General features: G+C 40.9%; 1 protein-coding gene across 2 annotated transcripts in view; it reads right to left on the bottom strand.

Moving 5' to 3' along the window:
• lrp1bb (low density lipoprotein receptor-related protein 1Bb) overlaps positions 1–16,168 on the bottom strand; it is a 412,476-nt gene that overhangs the window by 182,654 nt on the left and 213,654 nt on the right. For both annotated transcript variants that reach the window (XM_037539357.1, XM_037539356.1), the window contains 5 exons: positions 14,588–14,777; positions 13,062–13,184; positions 9,493–9,633; positions 6,660–6,785; positions 1,552–1,668 (listed from right to left, as the gene is read on the bottom strand). In XM_037539357.1, the coding sequence (XP_037395254.1) occupies positions 1,552–1,668; positions 6,660–6,785; positions 9,493–9,633; positions 13,062–13,184; positions 14,588–14,777 (697 nt within the window). The remainder of the gene's footprint in view (positions 1–1,551; positions 1,669–6,659; positions 6,786–9,492; positions 9,634–13,061; positions 13,185–14,587; positions 14,778–16,168) is intronic.

Here is a 16,168-nt window from a genome sequence, read left to right on the forward strand (position 1 = left end):
ATGCATGAGTAGCTGGGCTTCAGGATGTATTATCAACGTTTAAAAAAATAGTAGCATTAAAAACTTTTTTACATTAACATGTTACTATCAAGTCTGATACCACTATTGCACCCGACAATAAAAGCAGCATCCTGCTTCTTTTATACAGAGATAGGAAACGCAGTAGCACACAGTAAGCTCTTATTCCAGATGATGATACATTGTACTGCCTAATATGGACATTCACAGGTCATAGCTTCTCTGAGGGCAGATTTCCACCAGTGATACGTTAGCTTTGATATGGCTGGCCTGCCATGCTGAGATTCAGATTTGAGACACTGAGTCATGTCCGAGGCTGAAGTACTTTGGAAGTATAACCATATAATCCTGTTTCCTTGGGTACTGACATGGTGTGTCAAGACGTGTGTTCTTTGAGATTTACAACATGTTTTCTTCACTCAGAGAGGACAGGAGATAGGTGTTTGGCTTTGATGCCGATGTTTCATACGTCTGCATACGACTACATCATGAGTCATTTAGCAGCCGAAGCCGTCATAGAAGCACACAGGCCAATAAATACAATCCTTTCCCCCTCCAATGAAGCAAATTATTCACAGAGAGATAAAATGAATTCAAGGTCTCAATGTATAAAGGCTGACATTGAAGCATTGTGCTGAACAGACTTCTAAAAGGCTGATTGAGAAAAACACCAGTAACACCAGCGGGAATAAAGTGATCCATGAAGTATATCCTGATCCTAATAACTCTGCATTTCCTTTCGTCCCTCCTCTCCCAAGGTAACAATGCTCACTTTGCGCATGATAACCAGGAAATATGAGACCCAATTATTCATTCCACTATATGGTGCAACAGGCTCAGAATGTTAATAAAAAACACACAATAATGCAGCCTTGCAGCTTTTCCTGTGACATTTTATTACAAGATAAAAGCACACTAAGGATGTGGACACTTCAAACACACATATAAAAATACATTTTTCATATTTCTGGTTAAAGCACTGAGATCCCTTTTGAGATTTCATTCTTAAGATAGGCTCTAAAAGAGGGAAAGCCTTTTTATAATTAATTTACATTTCACCTCTTAACGTCTGTTTTTAAAAGTTAGCTCTCTTTAGGAGTTCAAAAAAGGAGCATTTCTATATGGTTTCGTCTGGACTGCCCAGTGCTATTTCCTCTTGTCTGGTTTCAGGGTAAGGGATATGGTAGAAGTAGCTTCAGATCATAGAATCAGTGGCTGATTTGTATTAGAAGCGCACTCTTAAAAGCCCCTGCATGTGAGTTTACTTCCCATTTCTTTTCTGCTTCTACAAGCACAGACTTGGGGGCTGGGGGAATGTGCTTGGTTTGCATGTTCTGAATACTGATATGTGGCTCTTCAGTGGGAGGATAATCCTGGAGACGGCTGCAGCTATGGAGTCTGAGCGCACCTCTGAGGCTAAATCAGTCAGGTTTGATATAATATGTTTGATATTATGGCCATGATGCACCAGTGAGGCGTGCTTAGGCAACAGGCCACCTTTTTCGAAAACTAGACAGAAAAGCAGTGACTCACCACAGGAAGCAGACTCGTCTGACATGTCACCACAGTCGTTGTCGCGGTCACAGCGCCAGGCTTCAGGTATACAGCGGCCACTTCCACAAGAGAACTGACCAGGCTGGCACTGTTGAGCTGAGAAAGAAATAACGTGAACTTTAATGGAGCCTATCCAGCATCAGTCAACTGACATTTATTATGTTTTACATTTCTTTTGCTAACTTCTTAATATAGAAAACTGTACTTTGCAGGTCTGGACACTAAGACTGTTGATAATGGAGAAAAAGTAAAAACAATAAATAAATAATGAAAATAAAGACAGTTATAATTTTGCAAGATCAAAGTGGACATGTTTTTTAAGTGACTACTGAAGATGAGCGGTTTAGGGAAGTGGTGGTCAATCTGGGAGAGGTAATGTTCACATAAACCACCAAGATGTGGAAAAAAATGTGTTTTTAGTGATTTTGACTGTTGCATGACTGTTGGTGACAGACAGGCTGATTTGAGTATTTATAGAACTGCTGATCTCCTGGGATTTTCACACACAACTAAAGTTTGATCAGAATGGAATAAAGGAAAAACATCCATTGAGTGGCAGTTCTGTGGATGGTAATGCCTTTGAAAGCGGTCAACAAAGAATGGCCATATTGGTTCAAGCTGACAGAAAGGCTACGGTAACTCGCATAACCACTCTGTAAAACTGTGGAGAGCAGAAAAGCATCTCAGAATGCACAATATGTTGAACCTTGAGGCGGATGGGCCATATGAGCAGAAGACCACAGGTTTCACATCTGTTTGCCAAGAACAGAACGCTGAGGCTGTAGTGGGCACAGGCTCAACTAAACTGAATAGCTGAAGACTGGAAAACCATGATGAATCTTGATTTCTGCTAAGGCACACAGATGCTAGGGTTAGAATTTGGTGCCAACTGTATGAATCCATGGACCCAACCTGACCTTGGTCAACAGTTCAGGCTGGTGGAGGTGATGTAATTTTATAATTATCGCTAGAATAGCAAAGCCAATGTGAGTATTGTTCCTGATTATGAGCATCCCATTACCTCGATTTACAAATCTTCTAATGGCTTCTTACAGCACGACAATGCATCATGTTACAAAGCAACAGTTGTCTTAAACTCATAAACATAACAATGAGTTCTGTGCTCTTTAGTGGCCTTCACAGTCACCAGATCTGAATCCAGTAGAACACCTCTGGGATGTGGCAGAACAGGAGATTCACAGCATGAATGTGCACCTGAAAAAACTGCAAGAACTGCATGACTCATTCATGTCAACAGGTCAATACAAAATCTCAAAGGAATGTTTCCAACATTTTGTGGAATTCATGTCACAAAAAACTGAGTCTGTTTTGAGAGCACGGGGAGGCTCTACTCAGTATCAGTATAGCATTCCTTAGAAAGTCCTAGCTGAATGCATATAAGCTTGTAGGACATTCCAAATCACAGCCATTAATATGGAGTCCCCCCCCCTTCACAGCTGTAATAGCCTCCACTCCTATGGAAGGTTTTCCACAAGACTTTGGTGTGTGTCTGTGTCATTCAGTTAAAAGAGCATTTGTGAGGTCAGGTGATGTTCCGATTCATCCCAAAGGTGTTCAGTGGGGTTGATGTCAGGGCTCTGTGCAGGCCACTGGAGTTCCTCTACACCAAACTCATCAAACCATGCCTTTAGGGAGCACACGTTGTGCACAGAGAAACAGTCATGCTGGAAAAGAAAAGAGCCTTCTCCAAACTGCTACAAACTGTCGAAAATGTTTTTGTTTGCTGTAGTAGAGTGGAACTATAGGGCAAGTCCAAACTCTGACAAACAAGCCCAGACGATTATCCCTCCTCCACCAAATTTTACTGTTGCACTACGCAGGCAGTGTTCCCACTAAGCCCAGATTCATCCATCAGTCTGCCAGATAATGAAATGTGATTCATCACTCCAGCGAACATGATTCCACTGCTCCAGAGTCCAGCGGTGTCATGCTTTATACCACTCCAGCCGACGCTTGGTGTTGGGCATAGTGCTCTTGTGTGAAGCTGCTTGGCCATGGAAACCTGTTTCATGAGGGTTTTGATGCACAAGTCTTGTGCTGAAATTGCTTTCAGAGTGCTGCAACACAGGAAAATGAGCGCTTCAACAGAGAATAGGCGATTTTTATGCACTATGCGCTTCAGCACTTGGCAGCCCCGCTCTGTGAGTTTGCATGGTCTACTGCTTCTTGGCTAAGCTATTGTGGCTTCTAGATGCTTTCATTTCACAATAATAGCATTTACAGTTGAGCAAAGCTGATCAAAAAGGGCAGAAATTTCATAAACTGACATGTGCTGAAGATGGCATCCTATGATGATAAAAAGGTCACATTGTTTAGCTAATTAATAAATTAATCATGTCTATTATTAATGTAAAATGTGCCATAAATCTCTCTCTCTCTATGTGAATATATGTGTATGTACAGTTACACTACTGAATTGTTGGGTGGAAAACGTTAAAACGTTTAATGTGGCATGCCCATAGCAATTACTGTTTATAACATTCAATACTTGAACATAGTATGTGTAAAGCAGGAGATAATTACATTATTTATTTACTGGATGAAATAAATAAACGGATTTAAATGTAAATGGTGTGTTGTCATGTGCATTTCAACAGGCACAAAACTAGCCCACAATTTAGAGTGCACATTTACTCTGTACTGCTGGACTAACCAAAGCTGGCCTGAGGGACGCAGTTTGCTATTGCAGATTCTGGAAATGTATAAACATGAAATAAAAGCATCAATTCCATCCTCTAACAAAGAAGGCTTCCACATCCCTGCATCAGGTTGTCATTGTAAGCTAAAGCAGAGTGTGGCTGCACTAAGCCAAGCAGCTCACCTACCATGAACAGTATTCCACTAAAATAAATGTAACTCTCCTCAATTTTTTGACAAAAAGCTAATGTGTTTAGTAAGTACAATAACATTATAAGTGTAAAATGTAGACTTATTAGAGTGTAGAATTGGAGTGTGGCTCTTAGGGATTTAATGGGTTAACTTTTGCCAGTTCGCATCTGCCATTACACTAGCAGTGAACATTTTTCCACCTCAATGTGAGAAGCTGCAGTCTGGGAAAGGATTACATTTCCATTAGCAGTCAATTAGCAAAAGCATTTGTGAAGTGATGGGTTGACAGGAATGGCCTCCATGGACTGGCCTGCTGTTTTGACACTAAGAACCCAAGCTCTACTGGAAGCATGTCAAAGTGTTGACAAGAGAGCATTTATCACATCTGTCCCAGCCTTCCATTGATCTTACAGCACTTACATTGCTCAAGAGTGTTATAGCTGGCAACAAGCCAGGTGTTACACAAGTATGTAAAAAGGAGGTCAGAAATAAGCGATTCTGACACACTCAGTGGTGGGAAAGCTGGTGGAAAAACCTAAAACACTGGTCTACATTCTGATCCTTAGATGCGACAATGTCAACCACACCTTGATTGCTATATCTGATCTACAGGCTAATCAATACAACCAAGCTAGCAGTAGTGTATATTAATGTACAGAACAAAATTGTAAAGAAAATAGAGATTCTATCTTTATGCAATACAAACGGATGACAAAGACAAGCTCATTTCAGAGAAAAGGAGCTTAACTGAAGTAAGTTGTCTAGATAGCTAAGTAGTCATCTTACTAACTTTTAGCTTGTTGTCCTCCTCATCTGATAAGCCATTTCTGCCATTTGAGTAATCTTGAGTAATTCTCTTCATTGTAATAATCTGAAGAAATTTACTATACATTTACATTTACAGCATTAAGCAGATGATCTTATCGAGAGCGACTTACAAGAAGTGGTTGGTCTATCTAGAGAAAGTATCTTATCTAGTTACCAATAAGTTAGAGAGAAACACAGTCCTGAGCTCAGATACTGCTAGAAACAAAAAAGTCACCGTTGATACCCAGAGAAAAGGAACAGAGTTGAACACAAAACAGTGCAATACAATACACTACAATTCAACAAACTGCAATACACAGTGCAATACAATAAAATACAATACAAAAGTGCAATACAATACATTACAATCAATACTTAATTCAATGCTCATTTAAGTGCTGTGTAAAGAGAGGTGTCTTCAGTCTGCGTTTGAAGACAGCAAGAGACTCTCCTGTATGAACAGCCAGTGAGAGTTCGTTCCACCACTTTGGTGCCAGTACGGAGAACATTTTCGACACTTGTCTTCCATGTACCTTGAAGGATGGTGGGTCAAGCCGAGCTGTACTCGAAGCTCGATGGGCTCATGGTACAGTTCAAGATTTCACCATTGCCATCAAGTAGGTAGGGCCTGGTCCACTATAGTTATATGGCACAGTTTAAAATATGTCTGTTAGCTGACGTAACAGACCTCACGGTTGGTGCTTTCCTCCGAGCACGTTTAGCTGTGCGATGACGTTGAGTGCATGGCAGTTCGAAAAGATGCAGTGTCTGGTTTCACAGGTCATGGAGGAAGCCTGTGTTAGCCTTCACCCTCCTATCATTAATAGCATCGTGTAAATGAGGGAGACCTAACTAGCAAGCAGAATTGGAGACAACTAAATTGAGGAGATAAAACCATTCAAAGTCCAAATCTCACATTTAGATATTACTATAGGACTGCTGTTGGATGTGAATAAGCATTTTTACAACTGAGGTTATTTTGGGTGCCTTTAAGCACAAAGACAGAGCTTGCATCTTTAGTAAATGGGTTTAAAGATACACTACATAAGTTTTGGTTATTTGGAAACCTCTGTGATGGAAATCTGTAATTACAAGCAACGTGAGGAAGAAAATTTCATTGGCCTCGTTCGTTGTGCTTGAGACGCCTTCCCCGAGCCGATGAATATGATGATTGCAAGTGTGTTGAAAGAGTATTTAAAGAGAGCTCAGTAATAACTTGGTGATTGATGTGTCTTTTGCACAGTTTGCATAGTTGGTGCTGGTAGTGCAGCACCCAATGTAGCTCCACAGTAGATTTGGGCCCATAAATTGAAGTACAATAATGCTGTTTGGGGTTTAACCACTGAAGACTAAAGTCAGCTTGCTTCAAATTCAGAGTTGCATGCATTTTAGAACTGTTAATTGCTTACATAAAATGGCCAGAGCCTTACCTGAGCAGGTTTTGTTGGACTCATCCTCATTGTCACCACAGTCGTTCGTCCCATCGCAGAGCCACCGCTTTGGAATGCAGCGATTATTCAAACACTTAAACTGGTCCAGGGGACAGCTGTGGTTAGCTGCAGATAATAACACAAACCAAAAGAATCAATCATATTTGCAGTTCTCGCTGAGCGGAGATTTGAAAGTTTTCTTTAGGTGGTCCCCTCTTTCCCACAACTGTTTGCTCGACTTAATAATAAAATCAGTCTTTTCCTGCACCTCAGGATGCTAAACACATCCCCAGTAGACAACGAGTAATAATACATGAAATGGAAGACTGGAAGCTTGATCAAACAGCAAAGTTTCAGCGGATTACGGGACATCCCAGCAGAGCAGAAAATTGATTTTGCAATTCTAATAATTCTGACAGAAGATCACATTATAGCATTTCTCATGATGAAAAAATGAGTCAGCCTCCAACAGTTTAACACGGTGCTCGTCTTATCGATTAACTCACAAGCTGACTGCACACTGGGCTGCAGTGTGGGGGGAGGGAACATTCTTATATTGACTGCACTGAGTTTTTCTGAATATGTCAATGTGTCAGTCTGTATCTGAATGTGTCTATGTATGAATGTCACAAATGCAGACACATTTTTAAAATTGTGTTTTTCTTTATTACAAATGAGGGTGTTGCAATGATCTGCAGTAACGTCTCATAATACATATGTTACATTTATAACCTCAGGCAGACTTCTCCAAAGCAATTGATAATTTAAATAATTTGACTACAGCATTAGGAATCTTGCCAGGGTTCTTTTTGGTGCACAAAGTCAAGAGTTTGTATTGAGGGAGGCTGAGAGTCCTGGTCTCCCTGTAAGAGCAAAGGGACCCAGGCATATGAAAGACAAATGTGAACTTTGACTAAAATTTTTACTTTTTAACAACATTAATGACGCCATGAGTTTCTATTTCCACTGTGTTTAATATGAAATTCTCCAGCCCTGGATAACGATACATTTTGGTTGGTTAGTGTAGTGGTTAACACCTCTGCCTTCTACACTGTAGACTGGGGTTCAATCCCCACCTGGGTAAACACCCTACACTATACCAATAAGAGTCCTTGGGCAAGACTCCTAACACCACCTTCGCCTTCCTGTGTAAAATGATCAAATTGTAAGTCGCTCTGGATAAGAGTGTCAGCCAAATGCCAAAATGTAAATGTAAATTTTGAAATACATACACAATGTCACATTAAAAACCAACAAGGTACAACAATTTTTAATACATTTTCACATAATGTGCTGCAATTAAATTAGGAATAATTATGCTCTCTTTATAATAAAGCATGGATTTTGTCAGTGTTCTTCAAGCACAGACAATATTCATGACATGCTCAGAAAAGCCTGCTGTTACCAATAAGCAAAATTTATCAATAATGATAAAATATCATCATCCTGTTCACTTCTAATTTACATTGTGTAATAAGTACTAAATATTTGCTAAATCATAGTCAGACCTTACACCAAATGACCTTCTGCCACTGCTTGAACCCTGAAAAGGTGCTGTTGCCTGAATGGGGAATCGAACCCTTGTTTCACATATACTTTGTACATACTTTATACTGGGGATGAGGTCATTTTCTGCATAGCTATCTTTATGTCCACACCAAATTGACCTCTAGTGTTTGTTGCCAAAAACCTCTGTTTTGGTCTCATCTGACAAAGAACACTGTTCCACTGAAAGTTCCAATAACGTTTGGCAAACTGTAGGTTTGTTGGCAGAGGCCCCATCTGGCAAGCCTCCCAAACAACGTGTGGTCATATAGTCTGTGTTTGATTGTGGCTTGGCAGACATTCTCACCCCTAGACCAAAATTAATTCTTGCAGTTTCCCATCTGTGATTCTTGGAGATTTTTGTCCTCTTGACCCGTCCTGCTCACTGTGTGTAGGGGCAATATAGAAATACATACTCTTTGCAGCAGATTCTTAACATCTCATGTTGTTTTAAACATCTTAATTATTGCCATTTACTGATTTGTGCAGCTCAAAAACCTTTTGCTGTTTTCTCTGGTCTTTCTCATAATGATGGATGACTGAGGGAATTTGTTCTGTGTTTCACCTCATTTATATTCCCCAGTGAAACAGAAAGTGGCTAACTATTTAAGTGTTCCTAATCGCTCAGGTGAACTTAAAAACATAAAATATGAATGGGAATATACTTCAGTTAGATTTCATTCTGATGAATTTTTAGGGGTGCCAACAATTGTGATTTTAATTCTAAGATTTATTTTATTCTTTCAATCATAATACCTTAAATAAAACTTAGATTGTTGGTAATATTTTGAATGAAAGATCAAAAGGTTAAGTAAATAGGAATATTTTTTACAGTTCATTTTGCTCATGATTACCAGGGGTGCCAATATTTGTGGAGGGCACTGCATCCTCATAATGACACGTTATAATAATAACATGATGAATATAACGCATCATAATAATTACATACCTCCAGCAGTTTATCCCTTTGTTTTAATATCAGCACTCATCAGCATTCAAACATTTCAGTTGTTTAAACCATCGTTGTGTCCACAAATTTGTGAGACTGAATGTCTGTCTGCTTGTTTCTTTTTCGCATAATAATTAAACTGTGTAACTAAAATATCACTTCATCCCTTGTGTACTGGGAAAGTTTTGTAGCATTTTGAACTGATGTAGCATGATGAGTTTCAGCACATTCATTAAAGTGAGCTGCTGCTAAAAGCGGAGGATAAATGTCAGATGTGCAGGCAGGCTCACTGGCTCAGTGCAAAACTCTCAGCAGGCGGTCAGACATTACAGCACATACCACAGATGAGGTGCTCCTCATCACTGCCATCTAGGCAGTCATCGTCTCCATCGCATATCCAGGCTGCTCTCACACACCTCTGGTTCCTGCACTGAAAATCCTCACTCCCGCAGCGCCGCGGCTCCTCCTCACCTGCCGAGGCTGCACACAAAAACACAAAGCACAGATGAAAGCATGTTAGTGAGGAAGAAAATATGCACTACCATTCCCATAAGACTCAAATTAGCTCTGAAAGAGTAGCAGGATCTTGTCATTTTCTCACTCAAAGAGAGTGTTGTTGGTTTTCATTGTATATTCTGCTCTTTTAGTCTGTTCCTCAAGTTCCTTGCTTGAGCTTATGGTCTTCCAATATAGTCAATTAGACAAATGTCTTAAATGTTCGAATTTTTTTACTCTTCTGTTATCTGAATATGAGTAAATGACTTAAAACATTTAAGAAAACGGATTAACTGACTATATTGACAGACCATAAGGAACAGTAATTAATTTATCCATCCATTCATCTATGCTTACTATCTAGTTCTGCTACAGGTTCATTGGTAAATCTAAATACCTCTGTCATCGGCTAATGGTTGATATAAATACTCCTGGCTCATTTATTCACTTTATGCAATAGTCACCACTGTATATACATTGATTCTTAATTATCTATAAATTTTGCCCTTGCTGTATTATTGTTTTGCTATCTGGTGTCGGCCAGAGTAGAACAGCTTCCTCTTTTGAATATTGTTTTCTCTGAAAGTTTCTTCTTCTTGCTCTTAGCGAGTTATTCCTGCCACTGTTGGCAAGAATAAGCCTTGGCTTGCTCAGCTGGCAATAGCACCAAGATTTCTATAAAACTGCTTTATTACAATGCACGTTGTGACAAGCTCTAATAAATAAACTTGAAATTAATTTCTGCATTTAATTTCTGTCTTTGTTTATTTGTTGTTTTCTCAAGGTAAAATATTTTCTATTCCGTTGTACTCACCTTTTTTATACGCACAGAGCTCAGGGTGTGACTAAGCCATTACAATATGTAACATTTCTTCTGGTTCGATCATTCTTTATAGACTAACTGGTATTTTTAGGGTCACTGTCTTTTTTGTGCAGGACCCTTCTGTTGATTTTATATTCACAAATGGATGCCCCAACATTCTCCTGTGGAATTTTTGATACAATCTAGAATTCATAACTCCATCAAATACTGGCAAGCTGTCCTGGTCCAATAGCAGGAAAACAGCTCCAAACTGTGATACTGCCACCACCATATTTCAAAGTTGGAATGATGTTCTTATGCTGGAAAGCAGTGCTCAACTCTGCCAAATATAACTGTGGCATGTGCTGGTGAGAGCCGGCAGGAAGGCGGGGCCCAAACAACCAGCAGCAACGAACCTCGGTGAGGACGGCAGGGAGAGAGCTGTGAGTGTGGAGGGGGCAGAGCGCAAGGCCCAAGCTCCCCCAATGGACACGAGTCACGAGAGTGACGGCTGGAGAAGGAGGACGAGGACGCTGGTGCCGGCCACGAGAGGCACCAGAGCAAGGAGCGAGTCCCGAGCTGCCAGCTGGGGGCGGTAACAAGGAGGCGGAGCGGTGAGCTCTTGTTCCTGCTTGGCTCACCTTTAAAAAGAGCTGAGAGGGAACAGAGCGAGGGAGAGAGGGACGAGCAGCGCCACCAAAAGACAGAGGAAGTGCTGAAAAGCTAGGAGAAGGACTGAAGTAGGACTGAAAAGTCTGGCTGAAGCTACTGAAAAGTGGCTAGGATAGGTTTTGTTTTCAGTGGTTTTGTTTGTTGTGTTTATTTTGTGTGAATTAAAACTTGGCTGCTGTAAACATGAACCCTGCCTCCAGCGTCTTCCTTGAGCCTGGGGTAGTATATGCAGTATCATCAGTCACGATCTGTCTGACAGCGGACTGGTTATGTTCAAACTCTACAAAAATCGTTTGGAACCTCTTTTTTTTTTTTAAATAGGGCAGGATCAGCCACACTCACACCAGATTGTTATTGTGCAAAATATAAATAAAAACAGAAAGCAATGACGTGACAATTATTTAAACCTTTGTAAGAGTACAAAAAACAACATATCAAAAGTTGAAACTTTTTTAATATATGCCCCTTTTGAATTTGACTTGGGGATTTTGATATTTATAGTACAAATCATTAAATCTCCGTATTCAAGGAACAAGCCCAAAAACCAATATTGGCTGGCCATGATCTTCAGGCCCTCAGGCAGCACTGCATTAAAAACGAACACAATTCTGCAGTGAAAATCATTGAATGGGATCAGAAATACTTCTAAAAATTTGTCTGTGAACACAGTTTATGACTGCAACCACAAATGCAAGTTTCGTCACATGGACCAAGGCAAAGTGGAAAACTATGCTTTGGTCCAACGAATCAAAACATAAAATTCTTTTTGGAAATTCTGGACGCCATATCCTCCAAACTAAACAGAAAGAGGGACCATTTGGCTTGTGATCAGTGCACAGTTCAAAAGCCAGCATCTGGGATGGTATGGGGATGCATTAGTGCACATGGCATGGGTGATTTGCACATCTGTGAAATTACCATTAATGCTAGAAAATATATATAGGTTTTGAAGCAACATATGCTGCTATCCAGATGACGTCTTTCTCATGGAAGGCCATGCTTATTTCAGCAAGACAATATCAAACCACATTCTGCATGTTTTACAACAGCATGGCAACACAGTAAAAGAGTCTGAGTGATAAACTAGCCTGCCTGCAGTCTAGAGCAGTCATCAATTGAAAACATTTTGCACGTTATGAAGCAAAAAATATGATAAAGGAGACCTCAAACTGTTAAAAAGCTGAAATCCAGTGGCTCCCAAGTGGCACAACCTTCTAAGCTTTGGTCCTGTCATCAGGAGATTGTGAGTTCAATCCCTAGTGATGCTACAGCCATCCGTAGCCGGGAGTCCAAGAGAGCACAATTGACCTTGCTCTCTCTGGGTGGGTAGGATGGACCCCTTCTCCCCCATCACTCAATGCAATGCTAGTTAGTGCAGGCATCCTTTAGCTGACAGAACCGATCTGGCAGTTGGCGCTTTCCTCTGAGCGTGTTCGGCTGTCGAATGTCGCTGCGTGAGCAAGAGATGGCTTCACCCTCCTAGCGTTGGCAGTATCGTGTGACTGGGGGAGTCCTAACTAGTGGGTGGAATTGGAAATGACTAAATTGGGGCGAAAATTTGGTAAAAATCCCCCCGAAAAAAGCTGGAATCCTTTATTAAGCAAGAATGGGAACCATTTCACTTTCCAAACAATAGGAAAGTGTTGTTAAATGTGTGTGTGTGTGTGTGTGCGTGTGTGTGTGTAACAATAAAAACCATTAAAGCATGCCTACTTTGAACTTGAGAAATATGAGATTCAGAAACACTGGTACGCATTTACATCCAGCTTATCAGTAGAATGGAATGTAATACTGTTCATGACATTCCTTCTCAAAACCTGAATTACATTTGATAGTAAATGTGTTTGTAAACATGATTGTAATTGGTACTTGACAAGTATAACAAAAAGAGAGTCTATTGTGATACATATTTCAGAAAGAAAGGTGTAAAATGGCCTACCTGAACAGGTGACATTGTTTTTGTCCAGGTGCTGGTTGTCAGCACAAGCGCACACACGGCCCCCTGGGATGGCCAAACAGAGAGTACCACAGCCTCCATAATTCACCCTGCAGGCATTGTCACCTAAAGAACAAATATCGGGCCAAATAACTGATCTCCACAAATCTCCTTTTCCATGATCCCCATGCTTGTTTGTGTATTTATTGCTCTTTAGCTTCTAGCAATGTTTCTCCTTGAGGCTTCTGAACACAGAATATAAAGCTCTCCCTCCCTCCCTCACCATTCACCACCAATTTCCTGCTCTCGAGGGATGTTGGAGATACATGTCACATCCTTTACAATCACATGTCAAATGAATTATGAGGAACATCACTGAAGAGAGCCATCTGACACTTCCACGCATTGAAAGGGATAATTGGTCTTCTGGACAACAGTGCATACAATCAGGGCAGCGAGGAGGAAAGGAGGCAGTTTTGTATGAAAACTGTCACTTATTAAGTTGAAGCATGAGAACTATTGCAAGGTTTCATTTGGGGAGAAGTTCAAAGCCAGCACCTGGACCAATGAGATAAAGACTAGTGTTTTTGTGGGAGCCAATCCGTGCTGGACCAAATTGAAGAGACACAATTAATCTCTCTGGTGACAAGAGCGTCGGAGGGAACAGTTGAAATTCCCACCCTGCTGATAGCGTAGACAGGCAAGACAATTTTCTCTTGCAATGCTTATTTTGGAGGATCTGCGTCTGAAATAATATGACATAACTGGAGTCCTCCCCTGGAGGCAGACGCTCCATGTGGTGGTAAGTACATCATAAGACTCTCTCGCAGCACAAATCTGAACTACTTCAGCCTTAGGATTACCACATCTGAACCACACCGGGAACAGAACCTGTGCTCCAGATGGCGTGCACTTCTCACAGCGTTCTTTTCGAAAGAGAAAGTGAGTCTTTGTGACAAGCCCGGATCGCCTGCTCAGTTCAAAAGCATCTCCTGCAGGTAGAGAGATGAAATGTTGGGGAGGCCAAAACATGGCTTGCGCTCATGGAGCCTGCTGTGCGAGATGCGCGAGCACCCTGCTGAGCACAGTCCCTCCTTCTGTGTGCAGGGGCTGGTGCTTATGAGAGCAGATGACAGTAATCATCCTGCAGTGTGGAACAGTCTAAACAGAGCGGTGGACCACACCTTTCCAGGATAGCTGCCACCCTCCCCACTGCGCACCTCCAGCCCTTTACCTGCCGCTACGCTAATCACTAGACAGCTGTAATAACACTGTTTAGTGACAGGCGCCCCAGCAGAATAGCTGTGAAATCTCACTTTGTCTTATGCAATAGCTTTTGGTGCTATAGTTCTGTTTGGCGGAAATCTCTTTGTCGTCATATTCATAACATCTTTTTATGGACTAATGCTAAAAACTGGGAGAAAATTCCTTTGGAGGGGAGCGTCCTACATCGCAATCTTCTAAAATAAAGATGTGAAGATCTCTAGGCTACTTTGAACAGAGATCAGTGATCTTCCCAAACTGCTTACCTTGCTGACTCTGCGCATCAAACACTCTAAGCCCGAAGAGAGGGGGTCTCTCGCTCCTCAGCAGAGTGACCTCCCCCGACAGCAGATCCAGCTGGAAGATGGAGGCGTTCATGTACTCAGTCCAGAAGATGGAATTTCGGTAGTGTGAAATCCCGAATGGGTGATTCAGCTCCTTGCCATTGTACACCACCTGGGTCACACAGAACAGCATTGAGGTTAGCAAGACCTGTGGGCACAGCTGTGGGAGTGGATCAAGAAGCAAAAAAAATAATAATAATAAACAACCTGATTTGTTTTGCTTCATGGTGCTTTTTTTATCCTACTTTTTTAAGACAAGCACCTATAGGTGACTGCCATTCTACAACATCATGCACATCACGAAACATCATGCTTTAATCCCTCTATCCCCATGGGTTGGTAAGCAGGCCTACATAACAGTCCTTCACTCCCATAGCCTCCTAACTCACATACTACTTTGAGAGCTACTGAATAATACGTCACAAGCAACACAGAAACAAAATGAGAAAAGGTCTGGGCTGTTTTCCTTCATGGTGTTTGTCCATCCTTATATTCTATTCTATTGCTATTTTTAAGCAAGTACCCATAGGTGATTGTCATCAAGAAACATCAGTACTTTGCTACTGTACTTTAGTGGCTTTATGATGCTAAAACCAAGACTGAAACCACAACACAAACGTTCTTGGTCTTGTGTCACGGTTCCAGAAGATGGAATTGCCCTTAACTCTAACCCGCTGCCAACCTGCTGGTGCGGCCTGTTCAGCTTTCATTACATTGCTAATAAACAAAATTTTTCAATTCGCAATGAATGCTACAATACATAAAAATCACAAAATGATTATTCTTGTTTTAGGGCAATGTGTGTGTTCATTAGTGTTTTTCTCTTCATTGTTTCAAATTGTTGGTGACTTAATAAAACCCAGATTTTTTTCAACATTTTTTCTTATTCACTCCCTCCTACAGATATGAAGCAAACAGCGGAGCGAAAATTGAGGTCTGAATTGAGATGGTGGATTTCAAGAATCATTACACCTCTACTGTACCACAGTACTTTTCGTCAGGGTCTGATCTTTATTAAATTATTTGTTGTTTTTGCAGGGCTACTTTTAATTTCACTCTACTCTGTTAAAAAAACTACTACCACTTTCTGCACAAATGTGTCATTACACATTTCTTTGAAGTGGGAGAAGCACTTGCTGGGCTTTTAAGGCTTGATTGGTTACCACCAATCTAGCTAATTATGTCACGTTGGTACCGCATGTGTGGAGTAACTTGATCTGTTTGGTCATTGAATGGATTTGTTTATTGTTAATATTATTATTATAAACTCATAATGTGATAAGAATAGTCCTACTGTGGATGTATTGACGCTATTGTAAACCGATATGACATGACACACTTAATAGATTGTCAGGTGTAGCAACAGCAACCAAAACAGCAGAGCTTATTGAAGGGTCAGTTGGCTGATCTGTTTGATATGTTGCACTCATATTTGGATCGTTCTGTCAAACAAGTTCAAAGTCAGAGCCGAGAACACATTTCAGACTTTTAACGGACTGAGAC

This window comes from Pygocentrus nattereri, chromosome 6 (assembly GCF_015220715.1).
Source record: "Pygocentrus nattereri isolate fPygNat1 chromosome 6, fPygNat1.pri, whole genome shotgun sequence".
Lineage (NCBI taxonomy): Eukaryota > Metazoa > Chordata > Actinopteri > Characiformes > Serrasalmidae > Pygocentrus > Pygocentrus nattereri.